General features: G+C 42.1%; 4 protein-coding genes across 5 annotated transcripts in view; 2 read left to right on the plus strand and 2 right to left on the minus strand.

Moving 5' to 3' along the window:
- Positions 1-561: 561 nt before the first annotated feature.
- LOC118302404 lies at positions 562-3,794 on the minus strand. The gene is made up of 5 exons (XM_035628497.2): positions 3,666-3,794; positions 2,764-2,840; positions 1,239-1,403; positions 959-1,090; positions 562-859 (listed from the first exon to the last, which is right to left on the minus strand). Exons 2-5 carry the CDS (start codon positions 2,837-2,839, stop codon positions 723-725), a joined length of 510 nt encoding a protein of 169 aa, XP_035484390.1. The 5' UTR covers position 2,840; positions 3,666-3,794; the 3' UTR covers positions 562-722.
- A 513-nt stretch (positions 3,795-4,307) lies between these two features.
- On the plus strand, positions 4,308-7,330 carry emc8 (ER membrane protein complex subunit 8). Its single transcript, XM_035628495.2, has 5 exons — positions 4,308-4,522; positions 5,096-5,172; positions 5,294-5,363; positions 5,954-6,048; positions 6,134-7,330. The coding sequence occupies exons 1-5, from the start codon at positions 4,310-4,312 to the stop codon at positions 6,291-6,293; spliced, it is 615 nt and encodes a 204-aa protein (XP_035484388.1). The 5' UTR covers positions 4,308-4,309; the 3' UTR covers positions 6,294-7,330.
- Positions 7,331-8,063: 733 nt separating this feature from the next.
- On the plus strand, positions 8,064-10,789 carry gins2 (GINS complex subunit 2). Its single transcript, XM_035628496.2, has 6 exons — positions 8,064-8,180; positions 8,374-8,526; positions 8,980-9,094; positions 9,402-9,501; positions 9,665-9,791; positions 10,343-10,789. Exons 2-6 carry the CDS (start codon positions 8,437-8,439, stop codon positions 10,469-10,471), a joined length of 561 nt encoding a protein of 186 aa, XP_035484389.1. The 5' UTR covers positions 8,064-8,180; positions 8,374-8,436; the 3' UTR covers positions 10,472-10,789.
- A 439-nt stretch (positions 10,790-11,228) lies between these two features.
- Positions 11,229-20,907, minus strand: part of gse1b (Gse1 coiled-coil protein b) — a 155,677-nt gene continuing 145,998 nt past the window's right edge. For both annotated transcript variants that reach the window (XM_035628491.2, XM_035628489.2), the window contains exons 10-17: positions 19,095-19,738; positions 18,866-18,978; positions 18,480-18,750; positions 16,913-17,026; positions 16,331-16,705; positions 15,630-15,968; positions 14,356-14,459; positions 11,229-13,902 (exon numbers count right to left, since the gene is read on the minus strand). In XM_035628491.2, coding sequence (XP_035484384.1) covers positions 13,762-13,902; positions 14,356-14,459; positions 15,630-15,968; positions 16,331-16,705; positions 16,913-17,026; positions 18,480-18,750; positions 18,866-18,978; positions 19,095-19,738 — 2,101 coding nt within the window. In that variant the 3' untranslated portion in view covers positions 11,229-13,761. The remainder of the gene's footprint in view (positions 13,903-14,355; positions 14,460-15,629; positions 15,969-16,330; positions 16,706-16,912; positions 17,027-18,479; positions 18,751-18,865; positions 18,979-19,094; positions 19,739-20,907) is intronic.

Consider the following 20,907-nt stretch of genomic DNA (forward strand, 5'->3'; position numbering starts at 1 on the left):
TCTTTCATACGATCTAGCAGTTCTTCCAGCACTCGGGTTGGACACTTGTTAATTCTTCCAGCACTCGGGTTGGACACTTGTTAATTCTGCCAACCGTGGTGACTCGTTAATGTGTTGGTGTGCCATGTGCACTTTTATCAGCAGCCGTATGCAACAGACCCACCTTCGTGATCTTGTTCTATTTTTAGGTCTTGGACGAGTTTTTGCACTTTGGTCCGTGAGGAACAACAATTCGTTTCGGTTATCAAAGGATGACTGACAATAAAGTTCACCGAAGTTGGAAAAAAAGAAACGTAACATTACAAATATTAAGATCATTCATAGAATGAGCGAAAACTCGGATCACCCCTGAGCGCAATCCATGGTTTATCCAAGCTACCACCTGTTTTTAAATGTGAGATTTCATATTATCATTTTTATCATCTTTAGAAATCTTTTTCGTGGTATTACAATGGCAGCAAGGAAACCAGGAAATAAAGATCCAATCCACTTAAAATTGCCTCAATCTACTCATTAAATGTAAACAGTATTTATGTAGAAATCAAAGTCAACACAACTGAATAAGTTTTATCATTTGAACTTTATTCTTATTTCTATAATACACAATGACCATAAGAGGAAGAGGTCTTCCAAATGCAGAAGCTGAGGTAAGTGGATAATTGATGTATTTTTAAGTTGGTCTGCCTGTGTCTTCAAGTATGTGTTATGGTCCTCTTGGTTCTTTACTTTTTCCACTTCTTGTTTTCGTAGTCCCAGTTAGATGAGAAGCCCTCGACTGGGTTGATTCTCATGTCGAGCATCCTCTGCAGCTCCTTCTGTTTGTACTCAGGGTCAAATGTGTGTGGGACTGGTCCATACACTGCAAACAGAAAATAACACATGTCAAACAATATGCCTAATTAGTAGTATAATACAGATAACTGCATTCTCCTGTCTCTAAGCCTTTTCTCACACTTACCAAACTTTCTCTGCCAAAGCACAACTAGCCCAGTGAAGCCGATGAAGAACAACACCCCTCCAATCACAGACTTCCACTCTGCTGATCCCTGGTTCATCTCGGCAAAGCTCTGTTGGAAGCTGATGCGGTACACTGACAATTGGAAAACACAGATTTGGCAATTAAGTAAGACATAACTACATATGTACAATATTTCCTCGGAATAACACACGTTTGACCAAAAATGTATGAACATTAGGGGGATCTTGGCGAAGCAGAGAGCAGTGTTGTGAAGTCCTACATGCAATCTTCTCCTCATTGGAGAGTGTGGCCCAGGAGCCCTTCTCCTTCTCCTTCAGGGACTGCTGCTCGGCACTCAGGCTCTGCACAAAGCGGATTTCCGGGAGGGGGTTATCCGGCCTGTCAAAGTAGGCAGGCATGGTGTAGTCCTCTACCTTAGCAACACCTGCAGGCCACAACAGGACAACTCATCAAATCTCCTATTCCAGCACATAACGCCATCATTCATGTCAACCTTCTCTTGAAATGCCATCTTTATCTGAAATGCCATATCTATGTATGTAAGACCGATAGAATAAATAGAAATCACTGCATTGACTTCAGTAAGAATCTAAATTTCATTAACTAAATTTTGCTCTACACGAGCTGTAGCATTTCTCTTTCTGAATGTTTGGTGTTTTTAAAGCCTTAATATTCTCAAACCAGTGTTAAACAATTTGAATATTTGATGGAATATATACAAACGATTGGCGTTTTGTTTTAGTTTAAACTCTCATAAACCACATTGGAGGTTATCAAGTTGGGTCTTTGGTAGTCTGGATTTGTCTGAGGGTGTGCTATCTCATGAAATTAGCATGTGTGGTGTTTGGCTGTGCACTTCAGCACAGGTGTATTTCCACATAATATGCTATTACTAGGCCTGTCAAGATAATTATGTTATCCACTGATTGTAAGATACATGAATATGAAGTCAAGAATTTTTATTGACATCAATGATAGCCAGTGTCTAAATGCGTGTTTGTTGACATAAGCAAGTCCTGCTGCTTCTATCCTCTCATCTGTTCTCATCGTATGATGTATGATTAATGATTTACTGGTTTGGTCTATAAAATGTCAGAAAATATGGATTTCTTAGTCTTTTCTAAAGGCATCGTGTTTTCAAATTGCTTGTTTTGTATGAGGCCTAAACGCAAATCTAAACATTGGATAAAATTTCTATATGTATATAGAAATGTATATCTTGTACTCTCTAATTAATTTACTCTAAAATAATGTGTAACTTTCTGGAGCACACAAGGATTGCTCTTTCCGCTGAAAGTACTTGTGGAATTAATTAAAAATTCTTCGACCCGAATTAAGTAGAGACAAATGGAAGGGACTATGAAGTGGTGAAGTAAGCTGATCCTTTACATCTTTCACACTCACATTACAGGATGAAAATGTGTTGGAAAAAGTGATGCTTATTTGCAGTTAAACGTGAACATGTTATCATTCTGAGAATATATTTTTTTTTACAGAACTCAATGACCTGGTGAAAGCAAATTTATTGAAGGGCTTTACTTTCCTCGATAAGACATTGTACAGCATTTAACATTTTAGATTTGTCAAGCAGGGATAAATTGAGGCTCTGGACTTTTGGAAGGTCACCAGTGATTTAGCTTCCACAAAAAAACGAATGCTTACCTCTGTCAGAGAAAAAACAAATCTTCCATTAACAAGTCTCAAACATCAAAATAGTTTTCATACAAGAGACCAACTGGATCCACTGAAAAGAAAGACTTAGTGTCCTTTCAAGTGGTACTCACCATGTCCTCCTCGTGCGCAGACAGATGTGGCGATGGCACGTTTGCCAACAAGACGAAGGACTCTGGTGGCCAGCATTCTGCGGGAAAGGTCACAGGAGCGGTATTAAATAACTCATTAAACACTTTTAAACAAATCAGCAGGTTTATAACACTTTCTTACAATTATATTCATCCTACAGCCATCGGTTTCTAACATTATGAATAAAACAGGATTATCTTCTGTCAGATATAAAGGATATATAGATATGTTCCATCTGTGTAGTTGGTACTAGAATAACTACTCTTTTGACACAAGTTATGAAATAATACGTTCTCCAACATGTTTGAACGCTAGAGCCACTATAAAAATGACATTAGTTCATACGATTAATAAGAATAACTTCAGTTATTAACATGTGAGTTAACTCACTGGTGTTGAGACCAAACCAAAGACGATGTATATTTATAGTGTATATATATCTGACAGGTACAAACCGAAGGTCTAACGATGCACCCACCGCAGCGCTAAGCTACTGTTAGCGTTAGCTGCACACACAAGGTCAAAGCAGCCAGGAAACAATAATCAATGAAACAACGGTTCCTTCGGGACAGTATTGTATAATTCAACACAGAACACTGAGAGAGACCGCGTCAATACGATACAGTCATATTTGACATCCGCGCGACGCACCTGTCCGCACGAATCCGATGCTAGGAGCGAACAACAGCTAGCCGGTACGTTAGCACGTCCTAGCTCCGATGCGCGTTGACAAAGTCACTTGTACACAACCGCTTGTTTAGGTTAAAACTGCCTTTACGTCTCACACTTTAAACACGTTAAGTGACACTGTGTGTGTACGTGGTAATGTGCGGTGTATTTCAATCGGGTTAGAAAGACGCTTCGGTTGATCAAATAAACTTACTCTCCCCCTTGCTCCGTCCGCCAATGCTCCAACAGGAAGTGCAACGGCCAATGTGAGCGGAAGTACAGAATCTACGTAGGCCTAAGTGGCGGTCACGCCCCATTTCCTCCACCCGAGGTGGACGATGACCCGCCCCTGCACTACATCTGATTGGTTTTAGGTTTAGTACGGAACGGCGTTGATTGGTCAAGATTAGAGCGCTCTATGACGTAAGCCAATGACAGGCAGTGATCTTCGCCCACGTCGGGTGGGAAAATAGAACAGCGCAGACTGAAGATTTTTTTTCTCATTTTACGTCTGTTCTGCACCCATTTACGACACCGCCGGCGCTGCTGAGACGAGTGGGAGGTTGAAGTGAGATTAGCTCTAGTTACATTCTGTGACACCGTGTAATTGACCGAGCAGAAGTAGACTCCTGTACTTGTGAAGCTTCCATGTGCCTGCGAGAAGACTTAGCTTCGACCACGTGTTGCAGCAGGGAGGTGACTCGCTGAGGAATATGTCCACTTTTCTTCCGGTTGTGATAAGTACCGATAGCTAACGGTAGCAGTCTCCCCTCGGCGTGTGGCACCAGCTGCTTTGGCAGAATCAGTTGTGTTTCTTTCTCTCACCCCCAAACCGATTCCGACGACTACCTTGTAAACATGCCGATTCAGCTGACCAGCCAGGCGTACTGTAAGATGCTTCTGCACGCCGCCAAGTACCCTCACTGCGCCGTGAGCGGACTGCTGGTGGCGGAGAAGACCAAGGAGAAGAAGAGAGACGGCCACGGAGACCCCGTCCTGTGCGTGGACTGCGTGCCGCTGTTCCACGGCACCCTGGCCCTGACGCCGATGCTGGAAGTCGCCTTGACGTTGGTAAGTTGCCGTCAAGCAAAAGAAATGTACACTGCTGCGAGTCCGCTGGGACAGATCCATCGTGAATCAGTGCAGACTGATCCAAGGGCTCTGCAAGACAACAAAGTCGATGTTTGTGAAAGCAATGCACCTCAGCAGGACAACAAAAATGCTTTGGAAAGTATGATGTAGTTGAATCAAAGCTGAACATTATAAACCTTGTTAACACAGAGCAGCTTTAGATCACAACTGTTTCGCAGTGTTTCCCCTACCATTTAATTTGGAGGGCTCCCCGCCCCCCCTGAAATGTCGAATAGATTTTAATAAGACTTTTTAATTATTTTTTTTTTTGTATAATACATATAATGTCAAGCAGAGGTCGTTTAAGGTCACTTTCCTTACTTATTCCTCATTCCTGTATGAAATATTGTGGATGACACTGATTTGTGAAACCTAACCCCCCCCCAACCAGTAAACCTAGGGGAAACACTGGCTTCAGCTATGTTCATCTAATAAACTGGAGTGTAGGTCCATGTCTATTTTTGTGAATTCTGTCTGATCTCTACTGTCTTTCTTCCCTCCACGACCGCTCAGATCGATACCTGGTGTAAAGAAAATAACTACGTCATGGCTGGATATTATCAAGCTAATGAACGCACAAAGGATTCGAGGTACATAAAAATCATACTGACACTATCATCCAGCCGATTGAGAAAACCAACCAGTTATAAACCATACCCCAAAACTCGCCTGGACTCTGATGGACTAAACCTGCCATCCTCTCTCTTGCAGACCCAACCAAGTAGCAGAAAAAGTAGCTGCCAGGATTTGTGAGAACTTCAGTGAAGCAGCAATTGTTATGGTAATAGTAAATGATACAGGCTGGTTCTAATGGACTGTATTGGTGGTTGAACATGTTTTTGTCCATTTATTTCAAGGTATGTTATTCTCGCCTCCAAGGTAGCCACTGGTTTCATCTAATTTTACTATGAAAAGCAATGTAAAGAGTCTGAAAAACTGAAATGGTCTATTTGTCACAGCAAGCATGCAGCTCAACTATTTATTTTTTAGCTGCAGTGCATAATTGAATCTAAGAATGAACATAGTGTTGACATATTCTGAAAGGGACGATATGAATTCACTGTGCACGTGCACTGGGCTGAATAGGCTGCTATTAAAACAGCTTCCTCACCAGTTTAGGATGTTGGTAAATCTCACCAAGATTTGTCCAAAGACTCTGCTTTTCAATTTTATCTCCATCCAATAGTGATATAATTTCAATCACAAACATCATCCTCAATAATTAGACCGGTTTCTGGGCAAGTAAGAGATTTCCCTAAAACATGTAAAACGCAGGTCTGGTCTTAAAAAGTGACACTGGTGAAACGATTCTTTCACCAAGACCATGATGCTGCAAAACCCCTTGTAATTTTCTTATTTTTTCCCCCTCAGGTGGACAGCAGTAGATTAACAATTAGCTGTGTTGAGCCCATTGTGCTCATCTATGATCATCATGAACACAAGTGGAAAAGCAGAGAAGTGACTTGGTAAGTTGATTTAGCAAAAAGTGTGCATTGTGTAGGCATGTTTTAGGTGTTAATTGTAAAATTCATATTTTTCTCTTTCCTCTAGTGAATCTTTTGAGGACTGGAGCGAAGCACAGAAGATCACGTCTGCACTGTTAGAGGGCAGGTCCTACGAGAATTTGATTGACTTTGACAATCACTTGGATGATCTGAGGAACGACTGGACCAACCCTGTGATCAACAAGTCCGTCCTAGATCTCTGCTGAGACTCTCAGTCAAGAGTACCCCAGACATACACACACACACACACAAATATTGCTGCCATTTCAGCGTGCGTGATGCTACTTACTGTGTAGCACAGATGTACAAAAAAGCTGAACATGTCGTCTTTGTTCTGTCAAAAGACTCCTGTACTGAAGGGAACATGTGGAGTGATGTGCTGACCAGTTTGGCCAGAATCTCTCAAGGGCAAGCACCATATGTGCACTGTTTGCATATGTCCACCTTTACAAGGTGATACTGAGGTGGTAAAAGAAATTCTGTTTTTCAATGCAACTTAATGTGTTTTTTTCTGGAACGGTTTGTGATTAGTCATAGTTATATGGATAAAGTTTAATATTAGAGTATTTGATCTGTTTTTCCTCTTCAGTTTTACAGCCAGTAACTATTGAGAGATCCAGTCATTAATTAACAATAATTTATATGATTAACTACTGGAATATGATTCAAATAATCTTATTTATTAAATTGTTGTTAAATCAACATGTCAAACTAGTCTCATTAAATCTGCATGACTGAACCAGAGGGACAAGAATCTTTTATGGTTTAGCCTTATTGGACAAAACACATTCTTACACTAATATTTCTTTAATGCATGTCTCAGAATGTCAGTCTCAATGACATGATTGTTGCATTGGAAGATTTGCTTTGAAAGCTGACACCGAATCACTTCTCAGGAGTGTGTGAATTTAGTATTTGTGTGATATCTGTTTCTGTTTGGTACTAGTGATTATTTAAACTTAACTGACCACTCTAAAGCCAACCATTTAATAAGTAATCTGAGGATACAGAAGTACCTTTGTATTTGATTAGACTAGAATTAATTAATAAGAGCCAATTTCTTAAATAATTGTGGAAATCCCATTTTTACAGGACTTTATAAACTGAATGTACAAGTGAAACGTTTTTCTTTTCTATGCAAGTCTTTGTCAGACTCATCTTATTACTGTAATAGAGTAAATGATTATGTTTGATGTCTTATACCACTGCCTTGACAATAATGCTGATAAAAGTTTAAAATCAATCACTTGCCATGCTCCGTGTCTTCCTGGGTTCATTTTCTGTGGTATAAAATTGCCTTGCCAGAGTTACCAGTATTTATGGATTTGCAGCTGTGTCAACAGCTGGACTAATAATATCTGTGTGACTGTGCTCTACACAGCCGTAAGATGTCATTCAATGCACAACGTTAAATGTATTCTAACAAAGGATACTACAGTGTAATTCTTGTAAAATTAAAACTTATTGACCAATTAGGTTTATTACAAGTAGACTGTTAGCAACTCACTTCGCCTAAGGAAATATTGTACTTATTGGTCCTGACAGCTATAGTCAATTATTACATTGACTAGAATGGTTATCCACACAAAACGTATGATGAGTTTATTTAAAGCAAAAAACAGTATATTAAAATTGCCTCCACATTGACCAGCTACAACATTAATGCTGCTTACACAACAGTGCATTGATAGTGATAATTCTATATTCATAATTTAACATTCAAATTTTACATCAATAATTCGTGCTTTTACTAAAATTACATTTGGAATGCAAGACATTGACGTTTTTGTGGTAGACGTGTGATATTGCCACCTCATAGAAGTATAAATAATGAATGTAATGAATACATCTTACACCTCTGTTAAATAAAAAATGCGAATGATAAAACACTTAACGATATTCAGGCCTTTGTCACGTAGCACCTGCTGCACCCTGCTCTCCACTTGGTGAACACTGCCACCTAACGGCGCTTCCCTGCAACTGTTTTTACTGTCACATGACCCACTTCCTTATCCCGGGCCAGACAAAGCAAAAATGTAAGGATCGGACAGTGTCGTGATGGACAACCGGCCCCTTGACGCGCCAGTTAACAGGTTAACAGCCTTCACACTATAATCTATGTACAGTTTCACATACACAATGATTGTGGCGGTACGTACATACACCCAGACACTGAAATAACATGTAAAAGAGCATAAAACGACGCTCACTGTGCGAACTCCGACTTCCGGTTGATGACGAAGCTGTCTGTGCCTTGTTTCCGGTTGGGGTTCGTTTCTCTCGCAGCGCGGGAACATCTGCAGCGTGATCGCGAGGGTAAAGTGTCGGCAAAGAGAACAACAAACAGAGATGGATCCTTCAGAGGTCGAGTTCCTCGCTGAGAAGGAGACGGTGAAGATAATCCCAAACTTCAGCCTGGACAAGATCTATTTGATCGGGGTGAGGAAACGAGTTGTGTTTGTTGTGACACGGTTGGTTGCAGACCTCAGCGTATACTGAACCTCACCGCCCGACGATGGGTTCGCAATATCTTTCCATATATTCGTAACTGCATGGTGTTGGAGCGTTAGTGTAACGTCACACATTGAGCTTTTTAAATGGACTATTATTTTTTTACATTAAAAAAGGGGGGGGGGACTTAACAGGATCTCATCATCAGTAAAAGACAAAAACAAAACACTCAGCTGATACAATTTTATGTCAACAGTCCACAAAAAAATCAATTTATAAAGTAAAGTCAGTGCCAGGGCTCGAGTGTCTTTTGTTTTATCAGCAATGATCTTTCAGTCTTTTCATTTCAGTTATTATTTGCTTGACGACAACAAGGATGGGATCATGCCTCTCTGTCACCTTCAATGATAAGCTAAGTGAACTCTTTCCTTCTGTCCTCAGGGCGACCTGGGCCCCTTCAACCCTGGACTGCCAGTCGACGTCCCTGTGTGGCTGGCTCTGAACCTGAAACAGAGACAGAAATGCAGGATTGTTCCTCCTGAGTGGATGGATGTTGGTAAGAGTCAGAGACCATCCACACACAGTCCATTCAGGTGTTTGACATTGTTTTCTTATAATGGCTTATAGAGTTAAATAACTTTTAAAGTTAGAGAATAGTTTAATTCAGGATCAGTTACACAGTTAACAATCCTGCAATTTCTTAAAATCATATTTTTTTTATATGTGGATTTCTGAATGTGGAGCTGGTAGCTTTAGGGGTGGTGTTATTCTATGTATTTCTTATTTCTAATAAATCACACATACGGTTCAATATATTACTGTTTGTTACCTGCCTGCTGTTGATGCTCTGCTCCAATGTGCAGAGAAACTGGAGGAGATGCGAGAGCTTGAGAGGAAAGAGGACATGTTTACGCCTGTTCCAAGTCCGTACTACATGGAGTTGACCAAACTGCTATTGAACCAGTGAGTCTTATAAACTTGAGTTATGCCAATGCAGAAATTGGGCTTACTGTATTTCATGGTGTGCTCATGGTGTTCAAAGTAATAAAAAAGTTTGTGACAATGCTTCCTTATCATCCGTGTATTTGGTACTCTGCCTTACATGGTGGTTTGTGTGTTTCTGCAGTGCATCTGACAATATTCCCAAAGCGGATGACATCCGCACGCTGGTCAAAGACATCTGGGACACGCGTATTGCCAAACTCCGCCTGTCCGCCGACAGCTTCATCAGTCAGCAGGAGGCTCACGCCAAGGTAAGACTGGCCACAAAGAATCATGCACTTTACTGCTTTGATAGTGAACTGTAGTATTTGTTTTTGGACTGCCGGTCTAAAAACAAGCCATATGAAGATGTTACCATGGGACCTGGGGACGGGCGTTTTTCACTATTGTCTGACATGTTTTAGACTAAACAATTAACTTATTAATCACAGAAATAATCAACAGATTAATCAATGATAATGATGGTTGTAGTGCTTGGATGTTGATAACATCGCCAGATACACAGGATCTGTCATTTGAAATTCAAGAAATCTCTAAGCACTAATCAGGACATAGTCAAGTGACGAGAAACTCAGAACATTCCTGAGGTTAAGCCGGAACCTGGAACAACTTGATTGTTCCTTTATCGAGGAGATGAACTGCCACGGTACCAGTGTCTGCTTCCTGTTTCACTTCAATCCAATCCAGTGGATATGAGCACAAGCGTTCATTGCAGTCATTAGAGAGTGAATGTCAGATGTAATTGTTGCTTGTTGAAAACAGACACGGTCTTCCGCCTCACTCTGCGTCCTTCCCTCCACAGCTGGACAACCTGACTCTGATGGAGATCAACACCATTCGATCGTTTCTTCTCGACTCTCTCAACTGCATGTACAAACTACGTTCCAATCTGCAGCCTGGTTCCAGTAAAGGACAGGCCATGGACTATTGATGCTCTCGCTCAGAGCCTCCTGAACAGGTTCGGATAATGTCCCAAGAATTTGGGAAGGGGGGGTAAAGCCTTGGACTGGTGCACCTTTTGAGTGAGGAACAGAAGAAACCAGAGGAGTTTTACTCAGCATTTTTTTATACTTCTCCTGAGAGAAGTGTGTTAATCTGTACATATTTAAAAGCTTATAAGCTTCATGTCTCTGCCGTTTGCGATGTGCATATTTAATTTGATTTAATTTAGGACGCTCATAGTTGTTTACAATGGCTACGACACATTTGTATGTTCCAATATGTAACAAAATAAAAGTATCAGTGTGTATGTTGAGGGTATATGCTCTTTTTCCTCAATTTTTTCCTACATTTGTTTTATTTTTGTGTGAATGCATGCATATGTATGTCACATCTGGCATATGTTGCAATAATTTATTGTTCATTATTTTTCTGCATATTAGTTTAAACCCTGGAGAGGTCATTTGCCCCTGTACTTGACCCATTCTAAACATTTTTTCTTGAGGAGCATTAGTGCAACATCCCAGCACCAACTCCAGTTTAATGTGCATAAGTGGAGGGTAAATGCGTGTCTGGGAGACGGACATCCACTGTCTTTGAATCTAAAACCAGTGAAAAGATATCGGTTGGTGTTATGATGTAAAAGTCTGGGAATCATTTTATTTATGCAGTACTTGTACGATTTGTTGTCTTCCCTCCTTTGAAATTGTCCAACTGAACTTGCACCCACAAACAGACAATGGTTGGTATTTAACATTTTTGAAATATTTTATTTTCTTTTTTGTCTGAAATCACAGCCATATATTCATAAATACCTAATTACTACATTCAACAAAGAATATATTACATTACAATGAATTCAAACAAGTACATTTTAAAAACAGGATTTCACAGCATCTAGACATCCTCCACTGAGTAATGGGGCTATTGCATGGGCGTGCGCGGGTTGGAGACACAGGGATGCTGGGTAGGGGGGCTTAATGTACGACACCCTCTTCCCCAGCTGATTGGCTGCTTCCCTCAGCATGCGTGCTCCTTCATTTACTAAGGCTGCGCTCTTGGCTCTGTCCTTCTGTGAACATGACAGACTATACTGTATCCCTCGGGTCCTCGGAACTGGCTCAGGCCTCTTATTAAAAAGAGCTGATGGTTCAATGGTTTCTTGGAGATGCTTATAGATAAAGTAATTCTGTGCCCATTCCTGATTTGCACATATCTGAAAGGAGACACTTCAAAATAAAATGTCCCCCATCTTTAATGTTATGTGTAGAATGTCCATCATGTGGACTGAATTCATTCACATGCTCCCAAATTCTTGAGGCACTTGTAAGTCATATACTTTACATATTTGTGCTTCAAATGTCTTTTGTGTCTTTTGTAACAATTAATTTTATGCAGGTTTTCAAAGCCTATTCTTTTACTTTGAAATACTGAAATCACTGCTCCCACCACCAAAAATCAATACAACAATCTATACCCAGTGCAGATGGGTCTCCAATTGCACATACAACCATAAGGCTGAGGCAATGTGAGTTATAGGATAGAGAGTCAGTGTAAAACAGTCAGAATCTCAGGGCAGTGCTGACGAGGAGGAGGGCAAGCAGGTTGTAAACAGGTTTGAGATCTGGTAAAGGAAACCTTTCTGAATTTATTTGCCCTAGGATATACTCAGTTTGAATTAACTTTGTATGGATTCCCAGTCTTATTTATAACTTGTTGGCAACTTTGGGTAGCAAGGGTCCTAAAAAAATGGGAAAATGCAGGAAGGAGAGGAGTGGGGGTCAAAGGTATATAGATGTGGAGGTTGGCCATCCTGGTTTGAATGTTTGGCTACCTAATATCAACTCAGTTTAAAATCAAGAGTCCAAGATGCTACCGTTCGTCTTTCATTTTGGCACTGTATCCTCTTGTAAATGCTGTCAAGGGCTTGATCTTATAAGGCGTTACATTAAAGCAAACCGGCATGGTGTTTTGAGTCCAATGCTACATGATGTCAAACAAAGTGGGGTGAAGGTCCAATGGTAGGAGAAAGCATCAAGAACCAGTTTCATCAGCCAGCTGCTTAAGAGACTCTTCATGTCTTTGAAAAAAACTCAACGAGTGAGTGAAGTGACCCAAGAAAGAAAAATAAAAACATGTCAGTGGCTCAAGGGATTTCTCTATGAGAATATCACAAGCTAACTAGTCATGCCAGCAGCCGTGAGGCTGGCAGAAGGGAGTTGAAATGGGCTTTTCAAACAGACATGTTGCTGTGAAGGGGGGTGAAAGGGCAGGAGCCATGTCTCAGGACCTCTGAGTGAGCTTTGCTGAGCTCAGAGGTCAGGTGAGGTGGCTGTGGCTGGGTCTCAGCTGCACAGTGCCAGGAGGAGTGTATCCTGTTTGCTCCCACTCTGTCAAATGTCTCAGAATGAGCTGTTCTGGCCAGCAGCAGTACAAACACTAAAAGCAAGGCTTTCTCTTTCCAACCCAAAAAGCATAAACATATAAAAATGGCAGGCTTTCTTTTAAAAGGACAATGATTAAAGTAATAAAAACATACAAAATTCTTTTAAGTCTTCATATTATATACAATACAAGGCTGAAGAACCTTTTAAAATTCTTATTCTGAAATTTTCTATTTCGAAATAAAACATTTCCGTATTTCTTTCCAAAAAAAAAATGTGCATTTTCTAAGTTCTTCCCTAATTTGAGCAGTTCTTTGTTGTAACTCAGTACCACCAGGTAGTTCTTCAGCTTTACTTCTTAAGTGCATTTCCAGTTCAAAAGCTCATGTGGCCACTGCGATGAAAATCAGTCACGACGGGCCGGAAGCCTTCGTTTGGAGATTTGGAGCGTTCAAGTCTCTTGACGGCGCCCCTCCTGGGGCAGCTGCTCCCTCATTGGCAGGATTGTCTGTGAGGATGTGGCAGTGAGGGATGCAGGGACTGAACAATGGAGCAGCAGGGACTGAAGAATGTGTGAAAAACAGGTGCCTGTGTGTGTTTGTGTTGATCTTCAGGTGCTCCTGGCCTATGCTCACGCTCATCTCAGGATTGGCTACATTGGCACACGATAGTGGCTTGTGGCGGAGTCCCTGGCTGGCCACAATCCAAAGACTACCTGCCCTTCACTGGATGTTCCCGTCTCCCGTGCACTGATCTACCCATTCACTCCATTCATTCATTCCTCTTATCTAGCCTGCCACATTCTCCTCTGTGGAGCCACATGGACCAGGCTATGAAAAAATAAACTCTGAGTATCAGTCTGAATAGGGGGGGTGACCAGGGCCTGGGAGCCATCAGGTCACCTGGGAGGGTAGCCCTTGTAATGACCGCCTCTTGGCCAGTGTGTCTGTGGCAATGTCAAACACTTCCTGAAGTGCTCCAGCTCTGCTTGTAGCTTCTCCCTTTCCACTGCTAGCTTCTGCCTCTGGGACATCAGCTCCTACACACACAGCAGCACAGAAGGGAAGACGTGAAATATAAGATTAGAAAGAAATCCAATGAGAATGTTATATGACATTAAATCAACAGAGGGACAAAAAATAATAGAATATTAGAAAATAGTATGACTTTTGTATGAGATATTTTATTTCTAGAGTGAAAGCCTCTAGTCCTGGGATTAGACAGTCAGGTGGCAATGATTTCATTTGACCCCAACACCTGCCTTTAAGGCGCAGTGATGTTTAAATCTGGTTATCTGTGTTCCAGCATTTAATCCAGTTCTTTTTTAACCAGCAACCTTGCAACTCATTCAATTCAAATTTGTCATCTTTGTTCTGACCAAGTTTTTTCATAATGCAAATCTGAATTCAAATGAATGGCTTGCAAATGATCTAGTAGTTTGTAAACAATTTTCTGTGCATGTAGTGTGTGTGTGTGTGTGTGTGTTTCTTACCCCCATGCTATGAGACAGCTGCTCCGCAGTCAGACTGAGGTTGTAGTTCTGAGCTTCTAGTCTTCGACACTGGCTCTGCAACACTTGTCGCTCAAGACTTTGCTCTAGAGGAACATAGGAAAAAAGGAAAAGGAGAAAAACAGTTTGGGATTAGAGAAATATCCTTCAAAGCTAATCCACATCAAACAACTACAGAAACACAACTTGACATCCGAAGATCTTTTATGACTGAAAAGAAAATATCCAACCTGAGATTCAGGTACAAATGCTGATTATACATTTACTTAATATAAGAATAATATTATTAATAATAATAATAATAATAATTAAAGCTGCAAGCAGCGTTGGGCGGGCCCCGAGGTGTGTCGCGGCGGCGCATCAATTGGGTGAACCTGCCATGCACAGGACTCAAAAGTGTAGAGCATGCTACTTCCTTTTTCCAGCAGGTGGCGCTGGGACGCGTGGTCAATATTGACAAGTAGCTGTGTTGAGGCTGGGCCTATTATGATGCTTGAGAATTTTGGGACAGATCGGACCTAGTAGTGTAGAGCATGCTACTTCCTGTTGCCAGCAGAACATATATAACCATAACCATAGTAACCATATGTACATATTTATCTCCTCCTCCTCCGGTATCTCTGAACATCCTGCCATTGAAACTTTAGATGGCGCCCATATTGCTGGATGTTTGGTTTGCTAGTAAACCCTACCTGAACTCTTATCTGATGATTTTTTAATGATTCTTATAACAGTTTTTCTTAATTACCTGATTTTTATTTAAGTGTGTTGTACAGATATGTCGTCTTTGCTTTGTTGATTAAATTTGTATTATTGTTTCTTGTTCTCAGTTCTCTCTTGGACAAGAGCTCTTAATCTCATTGAGACTGCCTGATTAAATAGAGATTAAATAAAATAAATTTACATATAACTGATTGAATTGTGTGGAAAGGATAAATACCACCCTCTAGTGACAAGAGAATGCTACAACAACTTAAATATCTTCAGTCTTCTTTGGTATTTGTAATTGTATTTTACCCGTTATATTCTCATGAATTCAGTCTTACCATGTTTTGTTTAGTCTCCACTATCTTAATATCACACTAAGCTGCAGCACAAAAACATTTATTGCCTGAATCACAAAGCGATGTGTCTGTGCGCCTTTATATTTAATACAGCTGACCTCAGAAACAAAGTTTTCAAGGAATAAAGAGAAACACTAGAGACTTTTAGAGCAGCAGCAGTATAATCACTGCATGCTCAGTGTGGATCCTCACCTTCAACATATTCCTGATAAGCTTCAAATATAGTTTCAATCCCCTGCCACTTGGAAGCAGGACCCTCCTCTTCCTCCTCATCCTCTTCTTCCTCGGAGTCCTCTAGACCAGACAGGTCCTCTCTCGTCCCTGAGGCCTCCCGTTGCAGCGGTACTGAGAAGTGCTGCCCGTTGGGCTGAGGGTGAGAGTGTGCAAGCGGGTGCGGAAACGAATGTGCATTTGAGTGAGACTGTGAATGCGCCGGCGGTGGTCGGCCTGGGTTGCTCTGAAGCTCGGGAATGTTGTAGTGAACAGACGACTCCTGGAGTTGGGACGACTCTGACATCCCTGTGGCTCCACCTAGAGGACATATAATAAAATAATATTAATGATAGAAATAACCTTTATTTGTAAGGAACTTTTCTGAACAAAGTCACTTAGTGCTTAAAAAAACAGTAAACAAAGATAAGACGGACACGGAGAGAAGGGATTTCAAAGCAGTAATATGTAGCATGTCTAATCTAGACAGAGTTATCTAGAGTTTGGGGGCCCGTACTGCAAAAGCACGATCTTTAGTTGCCAATTGGGCTCTGGGGACAACCAGAAGACCACTGAAGATCTGAAGGTGGCACCAAGGGTCATAGGGACTTGGTTATGTAAAGTCTTAATTGTGATCAATACAATTTAAAATCAATTTGAAAACAAACATGAGTTTGCAATACCTTTGTGTTTCTGCAGCGCCTTCTGAGTGGACTGAAGCACAGATTCATGGAACTGCTGGGCAAATTCTTCCGGGGTGAAGCTGTCCCAGGGTTTGGTGCGTCCATTAACGCTGTGAAGGCCCTCCTTTGCCTGATGGGGGAGTGGGGGCCGCAAGCTGTTCAGCAAACTGGAGCTCCTCTTAGGGATCGGTGCTTCACTGGGCCCCCGGGCCTTGTCTGGGTAGACAGCTGGAGAAGGGGGTTCCTTTGGTCTTAATGTTTCCCCAAGGGGTTTTGGATGGCCAATGGGGGACGCTGGACAATGAGAGGAGGGGCTCTGTGGTCTGACATTGTTGTGGTCCTCTGATTCAGAGGGAGGCTGGGCAAAGGCAGAATCTGCAATCATTTGAACACGTGACAAGTCATGATGAGTTCAAGATCCACATTACTACAAATGGACAATTGCAGTTAGAAACTATAGTGACTCAAGATGCATCTCCCATCCAAAAACACAAATAACACAAATCAATAAACATTACTCTAACCCAAATACTTAATGGGTGAGAAAGTGTGAATGTTCATGTTCATAAGTATGTGTCTCACCAGAGATCTGTGCTGAAGGGCTCTTACACAGCGGATGAGGGGCATGTCTGATGGTATCCAGGGTTACACTCTTTTCCTTAATGGCCTGAAGCATTTCCTCCACCTTTTCATTATCTAAGAGACAGAGCAAAAAATATAACATGTAAACCTTTGTAGCATTAGTCCTGTTTGCATGTAACTTATTCACAATTTCGCACCAATGTTTCCTTGTGTGTGTGTGTGTGTGTGTGTGTGTGTGTGTGTGTGTGTGTGTGTGTGTGTGTGTGTGTGTGTGTGTGTGTGTGTGTGTAAGGTTGAGTGCAGCTTGGGAGACTGCACTGTCATCTGTAGGCAGCAAAAAGTAAACCAAGAAGGTTTAGACTTTGATAAGTACGCCCAATTTCTTTCAAAGGTTGAGTGAACAGAGCAGAGCTCAGGTGAAGTGGAGTATCATCGAGCTGTAGAACTGAATGAGGAGGGCATCTGATCTCTAAAAGCTAATTTCTTTTTTTCTCTGCTGAAATTTAAAAAAAGTCAAAAAAGAGAATAATGGGTGGGCGTGTTTGTGTGGCATGTAAAGGGCACTGGGCCAGTTCTGGGATGTAGTGGTTTTTAAATAACCTTCCTTAAGCACTACTCTGCTATTGCGATGATGTTCATTGACAACTCCACTCTTTTCCCTTCCCACGCATCCGCAACATTGGACTCATTTTCCACAGTGACCTCTCCTTCGAACATTACGTCAACCAAATAACAAAATATAGCTTGCCTCCACTCATCACTCTCCTTCTCTGCTGCTGAAACTCTAATCCAGGCCTTCATCACACCCACAACCCTGCTGCTCGCCTGCTCACCCAAACCCGCTCCTGTGACCACATCACCCCTGTCATACCATTCACTGGGTCCCTGACCCCCAGTGGATCCAATATAAAGTCCTTCTCCTCACTCACAAATCCCTCCAGCCGTACTTTAAGATGAAGCGACTGAACCAGGTTTTTCATTGTGATGTTAAGTTAAATGTATACATCTTTGTCTCTCATTCAGATTTGATGAGATGTTACAAATGTAGCTGGTGTTGTGAAAAAAAAATGTAATACTTGTCTGACAATAAAGTATCATCATCAGGAAAGAAGGCATTCCAGCCATAGGCTTTTAAGGTTATTCGATTAAACCTTGGCTTAAAAACTAGCAAACAAACAAACTTATTCTTAACTTATTTAACTTCCCCTTCCATTCTAAAATCCTTAAAAAGGTGGTGCAAACCAATTGTGTTGTGTTTTGTTTTGTTTAAATGCTAAAATGCAAATCTCAGAAAGTAACAGTAAAAGTTACCAACAATCTTCTTGTGGCCTCAGACAATGGACTACAGTATATTTGTCCTGCTAAATCTTGGTGCTGCATTTGACACCAACAAGCGCAGGATTTTGTAAAAGCGACTGGAACATTGACTTGGGATGAAAAGGAACTGCACTAGGATGGTTTAAATCACACTTATCGGATAGATCCGCAAAAAAACCCCAACAACACTGAAATATTAGCCCACGCATTAAAGGGCTTAATCTGCATGTCAATATAATTAGCCTTATACCTTTTCTCTGCTGCACAGTGACATGGGACAGTCTGAACATGGTGAGGAACCGCTTCTTGTCCTCCAGCTCTGGTGCTCGGTCCATGTCCTCCGGGGTGAAGCGCGTGCTGAGTTGAGGAGGAGGAGGAGGAGGAGTGCGTTTTGATTGCAAAGCAGGTGGAGAGGGGCTGCGCTCCCTGAGCATCCTCCTCCTCTTCCTTCTCTTCTGCTGCACCAGCTCATCCCGCCGGCCCACTGTGGTCAGGGCAAACACTCCCAGAAAGTCCAATTTCTGCAGAGAGGCAAAAAAATAATAATAATAATGTCACCTTGCAACAATGTTTTTTTATCACGAGTGGCCTGTGTGTGGACAGCACAGAAAACGTATTGTTTGGCAGATGTTTTACCTCAGAGGAGTCATCCAGTTTGAGTGGGGGCTGCTCTGCTACTCTCCTGAGATGGGCTCTCACCTCCTCCTCATCACTCTCATCATATGAGTCATCCAGCTCATAGTAGTAACCTGCAGCAAACACAGAGGTCATTATCGATACCCCACTTAAATTGTCTAGAAAATTTGACTTATTACATAAAACATGTGAGAGTAGGTTATCAGGTGTAACAGTTTGCCTGTTTTACCTTTCTCCCTAGCCTCCCTTCTCCTCTTCTCCTCCAGGTCCAGCTTGCTGATTGGCCTTCGGTGCTGCTGAAGGTACTCATCATAGATGAGCATCGTGTCTGGGCCCATTCCCAGTGTAGCTACCTGTCCCATCCCTGGCCCAGCAATCACTCCGGGCCCTTGTCCATGTCTGTTGTGCCCGTGGTGTCCCTGGAAGCTCTTTAGTCCAGCATTGCTTTTCACAACTCCCTCCAGCTCGTACTGGCTGGACAGGGACAGTGATGACCTCTGCTGGCTGAAGAAGGACTGGGTGGATTTCTCCAGATCAGCAAGGAATGTGCTGGGCTCTGTCAGGCCTGGAGGACCTCTAAGAGGGGGATACTTTTCCATTGATGCCCCATCTCTCCTTCGGGCTCCATCCTCAAATTTCAAGGGCCCCGGGGGCAGGCGACTTAGGTCATAGTGTCCCATCCCTGAGGGCTCATGGCTACGTCTGGAATCTGAGGTTGTTTCTATAAGAGATGCAGGGTTCCACAGGGTGGTGGGAGGCGTGTGGTGGTGTTCACGTGGTGGCTGTGGGGGTTTTGGGGAGATGAGGGGTGGAGGGGCGCCTAAGAGAGGGTGGAGGTCCCGGCTTCCTGGTTCATGGTGATTTGTTATAGATCTGTAGAGACAAAATGGAACAGGGAACATAGTTAGACATACAGTACAACGCCCATATTGAAAAATTGTTTCTCAAACACATAATATGCAAAGACACAAACATACACCTTTGCCTATTTCCTGTCATCCCTGGCAGTGTGTCTGTGGGCTTATGTGTCAGTGCAAAGCAGTGTTATCAAGCCCAGACAGAGTAGCCCAGAGCAGAGTGAGGATGTGGCCAAGGCACTGACTGTCCTCCAGATATACAGGCCTAGTTTTGATCTGTAAGACCCTTGAAGTGTGGCTTGCCAACACACACACACACACACACACACACACACACACACACACACACACACACACACACACACACACACACACACACACACACACACACACACACACACACACACACACACACACACACACACACACACACACACACACACACACACACAGGGTCTTGAATGATGGATTGTTTGAAAGGAATCACACTTATTATCTACGAGAGAAAAATAATTAATCTAAAGATAGAACAAGGAAAAGGGAGAAAAGGTGTGGTGATGGAAAAATAAACTGCTATCAGATCGCTGATGGATACTGTTCTCAAGCATCTTTCCAAATTGAACCTGCCATGAGTGCAAGCTGCATGAACAGTCAAATTATCTATGCCCCCTGTTTGTGTTTGCAATCCGTGTGTGTGTGTGTTATCCAGGATCTACAGTCTGTGATTATGTGATTCTGCCATAGGGTTACTGATAGAAGACACGTGGTGTGTGTGTATGTGTGTGTCTTCCTAGTTCAGCATTAACCCCAACCTCACTTCTAAATCACCCACAACACCACAAACACAGTCACAGTAATGGAGGAGGGTAAGTAGGGGGCTTAGGCTGTACAAGGTTGAGAGGATTAGCCAAGAATTAGCCTTTGTGCATCTTAGCCATCCTACTCGCTGTCTGTCTGAAACCCCTGCCCACTTCTCATGGAACAGCAGTCATCAAGACCCCACATCAACACCTAAGCATAGCTGCCTGTTTTCCTACGTGTCAGGCCTGGAAAGTAGCATGGACAGAAATAGAGTAGACGTGATGCTTCTGACAGGGTTTATCTTTTTTCCCCAGCCCTGCCTGAAAACAAACTTCTAAAGCCTGCCAGGTACTGAGACTTCAAAACAAAGGCACAACTGTCCCT

The sequence above is a fragment of the Scophthalmus maximus genome, chromosome 4 (assembly GCF_022379125.1).
Source record: "Scophthalmus maximus strain ysfricsl-2021 chromosome 4, ASM2237912v1, whole genome shotgun sequence".
Classification (NCBI taxonomy): Eukaryota; Metazoa; Chordata; class Actinopteri; order Pleuronectiformes; family Scophthalmidae; genus Scophthalmus; species Scophthalmus maximus.